This window comes from Crinia signifera, chromosome 2 (genome assembly GCF_055691185.1).
Source record: "Crinia signifera chromosome 2, ASM5569118v1, whole genome shotgun sequence".
Taxonomy (NCBI): domain Eukaryota; kingdom Metazoa; phylum Chordata; class Amphibia; order Anura; family Myobatrachidae; genus Crinia; species Crinia signifera.
The window spans coordinates 267,317,864-267,333,983 of record NC_139218.1 but is presented as its reverse complement, the minus strand read 5'-3'; the positions used below and the strand labels follow the sequence as shown (position 1 = coordinate 267,333,983).

General features: G+C 39.6%; 1 protein-coding gene across 2 annotated transcripts in view; it reads right to left on the bottom strand.

Annotated features, from left to right (window-relative positions):
• LOC146057392 (gamma-aminobutyric acid receptor subunit gamma-3) overlaps positions 1-16,120 on the bottom strand; it is a 487,036-nt gene that overhangs the window by 394,111 nt on the left and 76,805 nt on the right. For both annotated transcript variants that reach the window (XM_083168580.1, XM_083168579.1), the window contains exon 3: positions 6,775-6,842. In XM_083168580.1, coding sequence (XP_083024706.1) covers positions 6,775-6,842 — 68 coding nt within the window. The remainder of the gene's footprint in view (positions 1-6,774; positions 6,843-16,120) is intronic.

Below are 16,120 nucleotides of genomic sequence, written 5' to 3'. Positions count from 1 at the left end.
TGGTGGCCTGCCAAATTCCCGACCACTCAATCAGGCCTGAATTGGGCCTTTACTGGTGATTTCCCTTGACTACAGCAATACCATTTCCCTTTTGTATGCTGATTACTCCAACATTACACCGACAGCCTGCTTCCTGGTGGTTTGGCCCCACCTACTTACATCAGGCCACACCTACCACATGAGGCCACTTTCACAATATTATCCAGGGCCACTTTAAATTCATCCGTCCATCCAAAGATAGGGCACATATTGAGATGCATAAAATTATCAAAAACCATATATCCATTATAATCTGGATGATAATTATAATATATTAAATATATTATGTATTGTATATACCTCTCAATTACGGAACATTGTCAAGATGATTAGTACCTTAAAAAAGTATTACTCCGAGGATGTGCATTGGTAGAAGCTGATTGTAGTTTTTATTTCTACCTGCAATTGTTATTTTAGCTTAAATAACTTATGATTTTATTGATATCATAGTTAAATACACATTGTTACGTTTTATAACAAACCCAGTTATTTTCATAAAATGTATGCCATCTTTAAATTATACCCATAGCTGTTTGTTGGTTATGATATGTGAGTCTGGCACATCACTTTGCTACATATCTTTATACTCTACTACAGAATTATTATTTCTTTTGCAACACATCACCCAGGCACCTTCCTCTGTGCTTCTGTCTGCTGTCAATCAAATCCTGAGAGTAAGGGGACATCAAGGCTGTCTGAAATAAAATGTGTTTGTTATGAAAGGTGTTCCATTTAATATATAGACTGAGTCCTGGTACATGCTGGCGGTCTTAAAATGAAATAATTGTGCTTGTAAAATGAAGTTTGTGCCTTCTGCTAAATCAGAAACCTCTGTAAATGTGTACTCTCCATTGTGCACTGCACATGGGAGGAGACTCTAGGGAAAATCAATGTCCAAATGTAATAGCCTCCGAGTTAGGTTGCTGTGCGGGATGCCAGCTGAACTCTGAAGTTTTTTTAGGGGGCAATCATTTGCAAGGCATGGTTTGTTCTGCCCCTTTAAAAAAAACTGGCATCCTACACAGCCACCGATCTTGGAGGTTATTATATCTGGCCGCAGGTGTTGAAAGGTACCAGAGAAGAAACTTCATCTGAGAGCTTTCAGCAAACTTAAATATACACAGTACTTGTCATCCATTGCATTTTACCCCGATAACATTACTGAAGTCTCTAAGCCATCCGTAATTTGTTTTGAGGATTGCCCTAACCTTATGGATTGTAAGCTTACGAGCAGAGCCCTCCTACCTTTTATGGTAGAGAAGGTGGTGCACCAGGTGTCCCGTGAAGGCACCTAGGGAGGAGTGGTATTGCAGAGCTGCAGTTAAATATCAGGGCTTGTCAAACCCTAAAAGAAAAACTGGTACAGAATAGGGTATAACTGCGCTATATCTAGTAACACATGCAACAGGTGTAGCTAAAAGTATAGGGAATTTATTAAGACATATTTAAAAAGTAATTACTGTAAAATTACTGTAAAATCTGTGATACCATGAATAAATGTGCGGATATAGTCACCCAATAGTCCCGTTTGGATGGTATGTTCAATGTCCATTCCTAGGTTGCCTTTCTTTGTACTTCCTGTGATTATGAGCCAAAAGGATGTATTTAGCGAGAGGAAACTGCGTCCTCCAGCCGCGGGGGGGGGGGGCCTGGTTTAGGTATCCCGTCTGTCAGAAGGCAGCCATATCCTCACAGCCATATCCATAACGGGATTTGAATAAACCAGCCTTCTGACAGATGGGATACCTAAACCAGGCCCCCCCCCCCGCGGCTGGAGGACGCAGTTTCCTCTCCCTAAGTACATTCTTTTTGGTTCATAATTGCAGGAAGTACAAAGGAAGGCACCCTAGGTACGGACATTGAAAATACCATCCAAACGGGACTATTGGGTTACTATATCTGCACATTTATTCATGGTATCACAGATTTTACAGTAATTACTTTTTAAATATGTCTTAATAAATTCCCTATACTTTTAGCTACACCTGTTGCATGTGTTATTAGTTATAGTGCAGTTATACCATTTTCTGTACCAGTCCCTCCTACCTTTTAAACTGTCTGTAAATACCCAGGTTGTTGTATTATGGTTTCCATTTTTAAAGCGCAATGGAATTTGCTATTTACAAACCTCAAAAAGCACATTTGGAAATAATCCCAGCCCCCTATTTCACTCTTTAACCTCTTGGGATGCTGGGAAAGAATCCTGGTTCCCCACTTGTCAATAGTGGCCATCTTTTTGTAGCCTGCTATGGGGGCAGTCATTTTTGTTAGCTCCTGTTGCTGTATGTCTCTTTCTAAGCAGTGGGGATGCGTAAAACTAAGCAAATAGCTTAGTGGGCACCCAACTAACATAGAAGTACCTAAGTGAATACCTCTTTACACTTACAAAATGTAAACAATTGACATAGGTAAATGGACCCCCTGTAATGTAAAAGAATATTAGAATTCATCAACAAGATACAATAAATTGCATAAGAAAATACAAGGCATTTTATACAGAACATTTAATTCTGATTTAGAGTTCAATATCTCTCTAAAATTGCATTGATAGGTTAGTTTATTCACAATATTACATAAATACGGGAACAAAGGTGTACCACATGCCTATAAAAGACCTCTCAGTCTTTCTGCAAATGTATTTACTGAAGCAATTAGACTTGGAAATAATGAAAATGAAAGGTATGTACAGTATATTTAGTTAAGGTACCTGAGACACACTGGGCTATGGATATAGTTGATACACCGGATCAGAGTTTTGTATACAGTTTTGGCATGACAAAAAAATGATTAATAGCTGTGTTGCTTGAAACAAATCAAAAGGGGCTGATAAGCAGTAGTTAGAAGTTTTCCAGTGGAGAAGTTGTCCATAGCAATCAACCAGGTTCTACCTATCATATTGTACAATGTACTTGTTAAATCATATGTCAAAGTTGATATATGGCCAATGTCTTGAATCTTTTCTTGCACGACACATACAGTATACCCCTGTCTTACAATTTGTTTGGTACGGTACTGCAAATCAGGGGTGCATATTTGGAAGAGTGGCAGTCTAAATTTTCTTGGTAACCATGTTGTGTATTGGTAAGCGATATAAAGTGCTAATTCATTGGTTTTTGGCGATTGAATCACATTGTGGGACAGGTGTTTACTTTGTGGTTTATTATGCCACCAGTCATCTATTATATAATTATACAATATAATTGTATTCCAAATTTAGTAAAGTTTTTCTAGTAATGCCAAAATCAACATCTACTTGCCTTTATTTACTGCAGTCGTTAAGAGTTACACTGTTTGTGGGAAGGTGTCTGCTAAGCTTTTGGCGAATTTATATGATCTGTGTTGCAGGTCTGTCTTGGAGTTTTAGTAATCAGAGTTCTGTAACGATTCCTTGTCGCTCCATTTAATGGACAATGTACCAAACCTTCTAAAAAGAAGAAATCTAAAACCAATCTAAACAAATCTAAACATAAAAACCAATCAGCTTCTAGATATCATTTCATAGAATGTCCTTGATAAATTATAGCTAGTGTTGATCATTTGTTTTGTGTTACACCTGAACTTGTCCTCTTTAGAAGGTTTCATGTATCTCTCCTATTAAATATTGTTATTTTCTTTCTTTCTTCTCAACACCATTTTTTTTCTACATGCTGCTGACAATAGTAAAAATGATCATTTATGCCTACAGTATATGCTGGATATGATGTGTATAAGAGGGGAGGGAGAGGAGCTGGGTAGCGGTCATGGAGAGTTTAAAAATACTAACAAAGTTACAATAAAGTACAGGTTGAGTATCCCGTATCCAAAATGCTCGGGACCAGTAGAATTTTGGATAACGGATTATTCCGTATTTCGGAATATTTTAATATTTCAATTATGTATTTTGAAGTATCTTGCATGTATGCTGTATAAACACATAAAATACACACAAATATATTTTATTACCACATAAAATACACACAAATATATTTTATTTGTTCAAAAAACAAGGTTTCAAAACATGAAACAAAATTTGTGTACTATCTCAGATATTGAATTTGAATGCCAAGCAATCATTTTCTTGCACATATATAGTGCCAGTTACATATCATGTCACCAGTAGTGCTGTTACAAATGTCCCCAGTGAGTTTTTAGAAAAAATAATATTTTTTTTTTCACTCTCTGGAATGTATGGTTTTCGGAATAATTCGGATAACGGATACTCGGATACGGGATACTCAACCTGTATAAAGAATTAGGTATTAGGTAACTTTTGTTTTGCTGACTAAAACTTTCTGAACTTCTTAAGACAGAAAATCAAAATAAGATTAAAGAATATCTGCACTGTAATTAAACCCTACTGCCTAATTAGCAAGCTAGACAAGTCACTGTTTTGTTTTTATTTGTAAAGAAACATAGTTTTGTGCAATCAGGATCCGCTTCTACGGCATCTCTGGCCCCAGGGGTGCATTGCGCGAGATCATGGGCGATGTCACCGGCGCTCCTGCAAACTTGCGCAATGCACCCCTGGAAACTCTGAAGAAAATCCTGAAGGCCGCCTTAGACGCCGGGGGATGCCATGGATGCCAGGGGACAGCCTGGGACCACCAAAAACCGGAAAAATCCCTTATAAGGAAAACTCAACCTGTATATAGGAAAATAAAGCTTAGCCACTCATTATTAATTGAAATTTTAATTAAAATGTTGCTTTGTAAAATGTCAACTGATTATCTCCTCCAGAGATAAAATACAGCAAGGTTAGCACGGCCTGTCTTTTACTGTATTGTTCTGTAGACTTTCACTGAATGCAAAATATTCAGTCAATAGGGTCAATGCCTAATGAAGATGTTGAAACTGGCAATTTCAAGTTAAAAATACTAAGCAGATACTTATCTTGGTGAGAATTAATGCAATGTAGCTTCTACAGAAAATAATTATTGTTTTGTTAAAGCCCGGACAAAATAAAACACTCATCTCATCTATATACATCAAAGCAAAATCACCTTAATTATGAATAAAGTATTTTTCATCAATATTAAGAGTTTTTGTCTAATTCATAAATTATGTACACTAATTTTAACTGCACACCATGAATCCCCACACTACAGTTAATGTGATACATTATGATAAAGGAGGATCAGCACAATGGCAGGGTAAAACCATACCCCCCAACTTTACAGCCATTGTAGGAGAGATTCTGGCATGTGCCTATGTTTTGGGGACATGGCCTAGTGAGAAGGGGCACATGTCCTGTGCTTGTGATACTCTTAAAAGCCTCCCCTGCATTTGCCGCTGTGGGGGCATTCTCATCAGCTCTGTGAGCTACTGGCTCTACCTCCAGCCCCTCAGGCTACAGGGATTGGCACATATGCACATCATCTATTCACGGATGACATTGTGGATTCCCAACTGCCCCCCCCCCCCGCGGGATACTGCCGGCCCCAGGTAGGATGCGGGAATGTAAAATAAACCGGGATGGTTCCACCAAAAGCAGGACAGTTGGGAGGTATGTAAAATACATAGTAAATTATTACACAGTCACAGATACTGTATTGCAATTATTACAAAACATTGTAAACTATACATTGTCTATACATAACTGAAGCTGCACAGAACCAGAGATAGGGTCTATTGATCGTACATTGCAATTTACCATTATTGAAACCATTTAAAACAAGTGTCATTATTTTCCATGAGATTTCTGCAATACAAGCTTTCTTTTGTAGTAAGGATGTAAAGAAAAATAGACATTCTGAAAAGTATAACTAAACATCCCCTGTTCTGCTGCTTTATTGGAGAGACTGGTATTCTATTATTGGTTATGTAGTGATGGGGCCCAATATAAAATTGAGGCCCCACTTAAATCCTTGGATACTAGGTTCTCCATAACTTTGCTATACTGGAATAGCACAGTTATGGATAACCTAGTATCTTTCTTCTGAGGCAAGGGTGGCACCATGCATTCAGTCGATGGCCATTAGATTATTCTGTCAATTGCACAGGGTTATACAGTAGTTCTAGGGATAAGCTACAGTACACAAGGAAACATGGGCATTTTGCTTTACCCAGTGGCTCCCATCTGACCATTATGTGTATCTGTAAAACCTCTAGGCTCACACCACACCCCATCACAATATGCATTAGACTGTTGTTTGGTAATGTAAGGTATGCTATGAATATGATCAGCAATGGAGAACAGGCGTCAGCAATAGTGATAGGTTGCAAAATATAGTCATCTAACATGTCTAATACAAATAAGTCTAGAATAAGTCAATTACACAAATACCTAGAATGAATTAAAAAACAACATATTATGAGTTATGATACCAATTAAGTTATTTCTTTCTGCACCCATTCAATTATAACTGAATTCATTTTTAATCAAAATATTTCAATTCTATGACTAATTTTATGCAATATGTATACTGTCAGTGACCTTAATTTATGCTTTGCCTGCAAACAACTAGCCAACAACAGCCATACAGATGTTAAGGCTACACAACTAGCAACAAAAGAAACAACTGACCATTACAATACATTTAAAATTCAGATTCTTATCTAACAAAGTATAAACCAATTTAAGCCGATGTGACAGAAATTACCATTTTAGAAATCAAAAACATCAACAATGCAGACAATAAATATAACAGTCTCTAATGTATCTTAAAGGACAGTTCTGTCTCAATTACTATCTGCAAAATAAGACTGCATACTAAAAATACACATATTATTTATGTAATCTGAAAAATAATGACTTACCATATTTATTGAAGACACTGGTCCAATGCTGTTAACGTAAATGTCCACATCGATAACGGTGGGCTTAACTATCGAAAACAAAACAAAATGAGATGCAAATACAACAATGCATAGGCATTTCTATCAGTATCCCATTATAGCTCTGAGATAAATAGACAGGGCAAGAGAAACAAATCTTTTATACTACTGAATATTCATACAAATTAAAATAATACCAATTTCAAAATTATTTAATAGTTAGGCTAATGAAGAAAATTTTAATTGATTGCTATCTGTCATAAGCATTGCTCATACAATACTGTACATTTTCCATATTAGAGTGCAAATCATCCAATTAGGCTTTAGGCAGCTGCCTAGGGCGTCCGGATCTGGGGGGGCGGGCGGCACAGAGTATGCCTATCACAAAAGTACAGATGTCTATGAGGGAGACATCTTTGTTGTACTTAATACAAGTGGTGACTGAGGAATGTCTAGGATGCCACTTCAACACCTTCACTTAAGGGGATGGAAAGTGGGTATTGGTGACAGTGTGGGGTTGCCAGGGGGCAGAAGACTAAAGTTTTGCCTAGGGTGCCAAGAGACCTTACACTGGCCCTGAAAGTACAAAATTCTTACTATTTGATCCTTATATTTACTCAGATATTTTGGGGAAAATTCACTAAGATAGGAGTTCTATTTCACATGGATGTTGCTATGGGCAACCAATCAGAATCTACTTTTTTTTTTTTAGCATTGTGATTGCCTCTGTGCTTGTGCATGGGTCAGAGAAAAGAAATGTAGTTTCACTTGCTGCCAACAGATGGCAATCAGACACTGGCAGTAAGGGGGATGTGTGATACCATGGGGTGGGTGGTATGGCAGTAAGAAGCAGCATAGGGGGACTGGCAGTAAGGGGGCTATGTGGTACCATGGGGTAGGGAGTGTGACAGTAAAGGGGGAGGAGTATGATAGTAAGGGGGAAGGAAGGCAGTAAGAGGAGAAGTATGGCAGAATGGGGGCACTGGCAGTAAGTGGGGAGTATGGCAGTAAGGGCAGGAGGATATGGCAGTATGGGGAGAAGTATTTCAGCATTGGTTAAATGGCAGAAAAATGGGGTGAAAAAGGGGGTGTTTGGTAACCGGAGGGGATTATGTATGTGACCTCAGTGACAGGAGGGGGAAAAGGGTTGTTCTGAATGTCGGAGGGAGAGAAGGGGGCATCAGGAGTCAGGGGTGGGGATGGATAGAGTCTGGAGGCAGGGTTACTGTAAGTAGGGGAGAGGTAGATGTGTGGGGTGGTGTAAAAGAATGGAGGGGAGTGTGAGTGCTGGGAGGAAAGGAGTGGTGAGGTGGTGTCTGTATAAGCGGTCACACGCAAATGTCCTCCTCACAGTACAGTATATTAACAATCACATACAGCATTGGCACTGACCTCATGTATAATATACAGTATGCAGCCTACTAGTAATAAGATTACAGAAGAAATACATTTTCAAGACAAGTGCCAAGTGTAGTTAAATAAATAACAAGCAGCTGGTAGAGAATCCTCAGAGACCATCAACCTCTTTCTTTCTTTCTTTCTTTCTTTCTTTCTTTATATCCACTTTGAGGGCGACCTCTAAGAACACATATGGGCAGAAACCTACTTAAAGTAAGTTTCTGCCCATAAGTGTTCTTAGGGGTCGCCCTCAAAGTGGATATAAACTGTTATGTGCACGCGTGGGTGAACCTATAAGTAAGTTTGGTTCCCTAAGAGAGATCACCTGCAATCAATTTAGAGCACTGGGATTATCCAAAACCCCTTTTTGTACTAGTAATAAGAGGCACCCAGGGATGATGTGAGGGCACTACGTCAAGCCTGCACTCTCCTCAGGTGGAGGGTTTGATGCGTGTTGCAAAAGGAGCCCAGAGCTGCAGTGAGGGTGGAGGCAGAGCAGGTCCGTTCTCATTCTTCTCTGCCACCGTGTCTTCATGTGTCTGCAATAGGTCACACTCACAGGATCCAGTGACCGGTTAGGCAGAAGAGCATAGTGCAGCCAGGGAGCCCATTAGGATCAAGCCCAGCCCACGGGAGGCGGCACTGGGCTGATCATAGTTGTTCAGTGAAAGATTAACAGACTCCTAGTTAGTGCTACATCAGTGCAGAATAAATGTAAAAAGAAAAAATATATTTTCTAAATGACAGGGGGTGCAAGATGCCTCAGTGCCCCCCCCCCCCCCCCCGCCTGAATCTGCTGTTGCATGATTGGAGGTGTGCAGGAACTGAGGTGCATGTCCTCACAGCGGTCACCGTCTGGCGCTGGCAGAGTCACTAGCGCCGGTGGCTGGGGGAATCTGCCTGCCACCTCAGACAGCGGAGAGCAGCCTCCAATGATGCTTCTGTGTCTGGCAGCTGCAGCATTACCGTATTTTTCGTACTATAAGACGCACCTGACCATAAGACGCACCTAGTTTTAGAGGAGGAAAACAGGAAAAAAAATATTCTGAACCAAATAGTATAGAGAGACAAAAACAAAAAATACACTCCCATGTGCATACATGGTGTGTCTGTGGAACATAACAATAGACACTTTCTGAATACGTAAAGACTTTAGGTTCTATATGTTCTGCTAGAATTATTTCCCACTTCTAGACTTGCTATGACTATATTGCAATAAATAATAATAAAAACAATCAAGTATGTTTCATGTATGACAAAAGCAAATTATTCCATTTAAAGTAGACAAAGCGATGACACAAGAGTTGCAAACGCCTTAATAAGAAATGGGATAATCTACTGCACTTCTATCCACACAGCACATGTGTGGATAGAAGACTATTACTGAGTATACATTATTTTACCAGCCAGGACGTGATAAACCTGCACATATCATGGACCCTACTAATCCTGCACAAATACTGCACACTGCATATCCCGCACACATACTGTACCCCACAATGTAAGATACATTCACCAATGCCAGTCCCTAACTGCCACAGGACAGGCAAGGGGAGCCGGGCAGTCACAGTCCCGAGCTGCCGCAGGGGAAGCCAGGCAGTCAGTCCCGAGCTTTCGCAGGGGAAGCCGGGCAGTCACAGTCCCTAGCAGCCGCAGGGCAGGCAGGGGAAGCCGGCGCGGTGCAGGAGTAGCAGCACCCCGGCTCCACTATACGTGATCCCGACAGTATCCTTTGTTCTGTACCCGCACACTGCAAGAGTGCCCCACAACAGCACCAAGTCCGCAGGCAAGTACGTCTGTAGCAAACTCCACCCTCACAGCGCAGCCCGGGATACTGCGGTAGGGAGAGGAGTTGGTGCCGGAGGGCAGGACGACTTACTGAATGGGAAATAATCGGCAGGGAACTAGTAGCGCTACTAGTTCCCATCTGCCGCAGGAACCCTGCTGATGATTTCCCATTCACTGAACGGACCCCATACCACGCTGAATGATCCCCGCTGCCCGGACCTCTGTGAGGGACAAGTACTAGGGGAGGGGGAGGGGGGAGCGGGCTCTGCTGCAGCTCTTTTTTTTTCCAGGATTCGCTCTATAAGACGCACATACTTTTTGCCCCACTTTGTTTGGGGAAAAAAGTGCGTCTTATGGTGCGAAAAATACGGTAACTACTACGTAGCTTCTGCCCATGCAGCAGATCCCTGCACTCCCTGCAGACCCCGCCAGGCCAGCTCTGGCTCCCCAAAGCCTCTGCGGATCCATTGTTCTGTCACTGGTATGTATGGGGGCTTTAGTGTTCAGAACGCCCAGTAAAGCTGCCGCCCTTAGGCAATTGCCTAGCATGCCTATGCCTAGGGCCGGCTCTGTAGAGGCCTATAAAGGTTTTAAATTGAAAATCTAACATACAGTAATGTCAATAGAATAATCTATGATTTATTGCTACTGCTTCTATACAGTAATTTGCACAAGTTGCAAACTAGCTGCATTTTGAAACTTGTTATTCTTTATTCTATTTATTTACAATTTATTATACTTTAGAATAACGGTTTACACTTTTGGCCTCTTTTTCTTTGTGTGCTTGAAATCCTGAACTTACTGTAAATGTCACATATTTTATTTACACAGTATGTGGCTTTATTTAAAAGATTATCGCTATAATTTTGCCAGTACGGTATGTTCTTTTTTGACTCTTAAGGAATTTGTGCCAAAAAAGTATAAAAGGAATAATATCCTGTGAGTCCTTAGGATGCTCAGCGCTAGCCATTTATTCTTGAATTGACAATACATTTTAGTATAAATAGTTATATGTACTTCCCACTGTGTACACACACACAGTATAATCCTGTAATAGTAAACCACTGTGTTCTACTGCATCTTTTCACAGCCTGTGCTTTTAAAGCACTTAAACCAACCAAACCTAATTTAATTTTATTTTTACCTAATTTCCCTACCTTTAAGTTATTTATACTACTTGTATAAGAAACAAAAATAAGTTTTGATAGAAATATGTATGAATATGTATATTTTAAATTATGTTACAAATTGCTATATTAACTTCAGCAAATAAATTATGTCTAGTGTGACATTTTATTTTATTTGTTACTGTTTTTTATTGAAAAAAAAGTGTGAATGTGAATTACGTATTGCATTTGTGCTGTAACTGACTGAAGCAGAGTCTGCCTTGTAGTTAACAGCTAGGATTCATAATGGTATATTCAATGATTTTTGAGAGCTGTGACAGCTAGCAGTGCTGACTGCTTGCTGTCACAGCTCGCAGGTCAGTATTCAACTGACCCCTCTACACACGCCGTTTCCCCATCGCAAGGTTTTTGCAGCAATGGGGAATTGGCGTGTGCGGCCACTAAAACAGCGCAGCTCGTGGCTAATTGCAGCAGACTCCCTGCATTATCCGCAAGCCTCGCTGTTTGAGGGAATCTTCACTGTCCTCTGACAGCGAAGATTCCCCCAGAACGTAGAATAGGATGAACGGCCAGCATGGGGGTTAAACAACGAGAGTTTTCGGCAATCCCCCTGCTTTACCCCCTCACTGGCCACATTGAATACGGGCCACAGTCTGCCTTGCATGTAAAGATAACTCACTTCATGCAAAAACTAGATTATTATCTGACCAGTCATATGAAACCTAGACACAACACATAAAAGGTGTAGGACAAGGAATTCTTAAAACTGAGTTATGGATGGATAATAACAGCTGAAGGTTTTATGTAAAGAGACATCAATTGTTAGAATGAACTGACTACTAATGAGAGCATGATTAACCATGCTGACAAATAGTAAATACAGCATACTGTAGATTTGATTTAAAATGAAACAGACAAATCACCAGTTCACCAGGAAGAATTTGTAAGAAAACAATTCTATACCTGGGTTCCCAAACATTTTTTAAAAACTCACTAGAGCAGGCAGGGGCAACCTGTAGCTTTTCAGCTTTCGAGAAACTACAAGTCCCAGCATGCCTTGCCATAGTTTTACTATTAGGGAATGCTAAAACTGTGGCTTTGCATTCTGGTATATGTAGTTTCACAATAGCTGGAGAGTCACAGGTTACCCATGTGTGCCCTAGAGTATTACAATTTTTCTATGCTTCCCCCTCCCATGCCAAAAGTATCAAAATCAAACAAATACAGTATATCTCCATATGCTTAGTGAAGGTCAATTTGTTTATTTAATAAATCTATAAATCTCAATTCTAGTTCTAGTAGTAAAGGGCTGCAACTAGGGAGGGGCTAGGGGGTGCATGTCTGAGGTGGAATGTGATACCCATGTGCATGCAAGAGGGGGAGGTGGAGTCAAGCTAAATTACTGCCTTGGCCCGGGTGATGGAAAAACCTAGCTTTATCCCTGTCAAGTACCACCAGAATGTTATATTTTCTGAGTTAATAGGAAAGTTAACATACTTTGCTGTGTCAGTTAATTAATTAATTACACTTTCTTTCACAAACAGAAATCCTCAAAATATGATTGTTAGGAAAATGTAAAGGTTGAGCTTGAGTCTATATAGCATCAGATATACTATTAATTGGAATGTAAAGGACTGTATTTCAATCATTTTGAATGGTTTGTGGCTTCAGCCAGATATGCTTCAGCAATCCCAATAAATAATGCAATTCTGCAGAGAGTTTAAAGCTCTTCTTCGGGTTACTAGTCCATGACTAAATCAAATTATGTATGTAATAAGCAAAATCATTGCTGATGGCTGCCAGTAATAAAATGTGGAGAATCAGAAGCACAGCTGTACACCACATAACTGACCCTAAGTACAGTATGGCAAGTAGAACAATTCCCTTAATTTAATATTTATTTCAAAGTGTATGAACCACTGGTCTAGCCTCTTCAGTAGTAGAGGCTAGACTGCATATTAGCCACTAGCAGTCACTTTAAAATGATCTTTCCTTATTATTATATGTCCTATTCTAATGCTCATTGGTTAACCATTAAACCAAACCAAATTGATTGAAAGGGTTGCATTATTTTTTTTAAACTACACTGTACTCTATGTCTCCAATATCATTTCCCTAAGCACTCCCTCCTGCTGTCTCCGGTTGGCCAAGACCATTGACTCTCCGCTACCCTGGTCACTGCATCCCATGCACGTATACAAGATTTTGCACATGCTGCCCCCTTCACTGACATGAGCCTCCCTCACTTTGTTAGACTCCTCTCGACCTTGCATAGCTTGAAATGGGCACTAAAAACCCACCTGTTCATCAAAACATATCCTTCTACATAACCTACAGTAGTACACAGGCCACTCTTCATACATGCCACCTCATGGCCAGGCTACAGTATTCCTGCCATGCTTGCTTCCTGCCTTCAGGCCTATAGTTCTGCACCTCATGCCTCCTTTCAGACCGCACTTATTTCCCGGTATTTTGCAATATTTTTACCATTTCAAAACGGTAATATGTGCAGTGTGAAAGGTCCAGACTGAATTTACTGGTTCCAGAATAATGGTATTTCTAAACGATAAAAAAGCAGGGTCCTACCCGTTTCAGACCCGTTTTTTTTTTCCAGTCTGAACGTCCACTGTTTTCTATGGGTTAAAATGGGTTCAATGTGAAGGGACAAAAACAGCATTGAAGTACCGTTTAAGATGTGCGGTGTTTTAGCTGTCTGACCCATTTTTAGAAATGTTTAAAAATAACTTTTTGATTTTGTTTTGGCTGTGTGAAAGCAGCATTAGCTTCCATCTATAACAGCAGTTCTCACTTGTAATCATTATTTTCTAACAATGACAACCCACACCAAGGGTGAAATGTAATAGGATGAGAGATTCAGAAAGTGAGAGATTTGGTAAGAAATCTCCATTTTTTTTAAAGCGGCAATCACTTACACGGCAACACCAGTTTGATTTTGAAGTGTAAACGATTGCCGCTTTAAAAAACCCTGGAGATTTCTTTTTTTTCTGTAGCAGTGTTGTATCTCCTCACAGTGGGTTAATGTGTTTGCTGATAGATGGCGTGGTATTTTTCCCAGTTGCGCATATGTAGTAAACAGCTTCACCTCAGTTTCTTCATTACTGGAAAGTTGTTTTGCACAGTTGGATGCATGATTAATTCCTCCAGATCAGCACAAAGAGCTGTTATCCAAAGCCCAGAAGTACCTCTACTCATCAACTGGCTGGAACTGGTTAGAACAGTTAACACTGAACGATACTGCAAGACGTTGCTGAAGCTTGAAACTTGCCATGAAAAACAAGCGCAGAGGCAAACTCTCAAAATGGATAGTGCAGCTCTAGAACAATGCTAGGCCACAGGTGGCCCATAAGACCCTCCACCTGCTGGCAAATTTTAATGGAAGGTCCTGAAACATCCTACAAACTACCCCAATATCTCCTCATGTGACTACCATGTCTCCGGCCCCTTAAAAAAATCACTGAAAGGTCAACGGTTTGCTTGTGACAAGGGTGTGCAGAACATCATGGAAAACTGGATCCATAAGCAACCCAGGAGTTTCTTCATTGAAGCCATCCACTCCCTTCCTACGTGCTGGGATCAGTGCATCAATGTCAATGGCAATTACAGTATGTGTAGTGGTGATATTACACATGAACTGTAATTAAATATTCTTTAATTAAAATATTTTTTACATACAACCGTAGTCTCCTTTTCATTTGTGCACGCCTTATAAAATACAAATCTATTTGGTGTACATTTTTATACTATAATATTGTGCTCTTTAATACTGTATACTCAAAAGTGAGATCAAATACAAATGAAGTAAGTATAGAAATAATTATATTTCTGACCTAAACTATTGAACATTTAAATGTAACAATCTTGCAAATAAAAATATTGAATGACAAATATAAACCAATAGAGGTTTATGCTGTTTTGTTTCAAGAATATGTAAGATTGATTCATTTTAGTAGCTCTGGTTTGAGAATTACCCTTTGGAATTGAAACGCAGACCATTAAAAAAACAACGCATGTTTTTATTGGATTTTACATGTCTCTTACAATTACTTCTGTAAATGTTTTTTTTGCTAAGAAATAATTTGCAGTTAACACACATAGCTTTCCAAATTAATAAAACCAAAATAATGAAATTGTAAACAAAAAGTATTAGAGCTTAATGTGCATGGTTTAACCGCTCTATATCACTCAACAGATAAACATAGAAGTAAACAAAATGAAGCTGTCATGCAGATTGGTAAAACTGACTAGTTTGTCTTATTCATTCATTTATTATCCTTTATACAACCATACAAGCTTTGCTCCCCTAATTGAATTGTGGGCTGTGCTGCAGCTCCACCTCCGCAAGAACCACTGATCCCTACCTGTTCTAACTTTGGTCTCATAAATGGAACAGATGCCTTCACACATGTTGTCAGGATTTGGGTACAAATGGTTCCACATCCAAGAAGTAGGTTTTTTTTGGTCTTTTTAGATTAGATTAGATACGACTTTATTGTCATTATCCTAATTTAGGACAACAAAATTCAATTTAGCATCTATCCATATACAGCCATATTATAAAAAAACAAAAGTCCATACAATTTATACAATGAATACTAAAAACCCAATAACCCCCCACCCAAGCTACGTTCCCTATTTAAATTAATAATAGCCCTTGGGAAAAAGCTATTCTTCATCCTAGTCGTCATATTCCGTAGGCACCTAAACCGCCTACCTGACGGTAGTAATACAAATAATCCGTTTGCTGGATGAGGCATGGCCAGGCATGGCCATGGCTTTCTTTTTACCAAAGAACTGCTGCCATTGGTGGCTGACTTACACAATCAACATTCTCACTATCAACATTCTCGATAGTATCAGCTATTACACAAATATCCCCCTCAATATGAGCCCTAGTTATTCAGACCTGATTGCTGGGCTACTAATTTGCAGTGCCCTGTGATCAGGCAATCTCCACCCAGCGAAACTGAATTCTCAAAAATGAATGTGCATGGTTC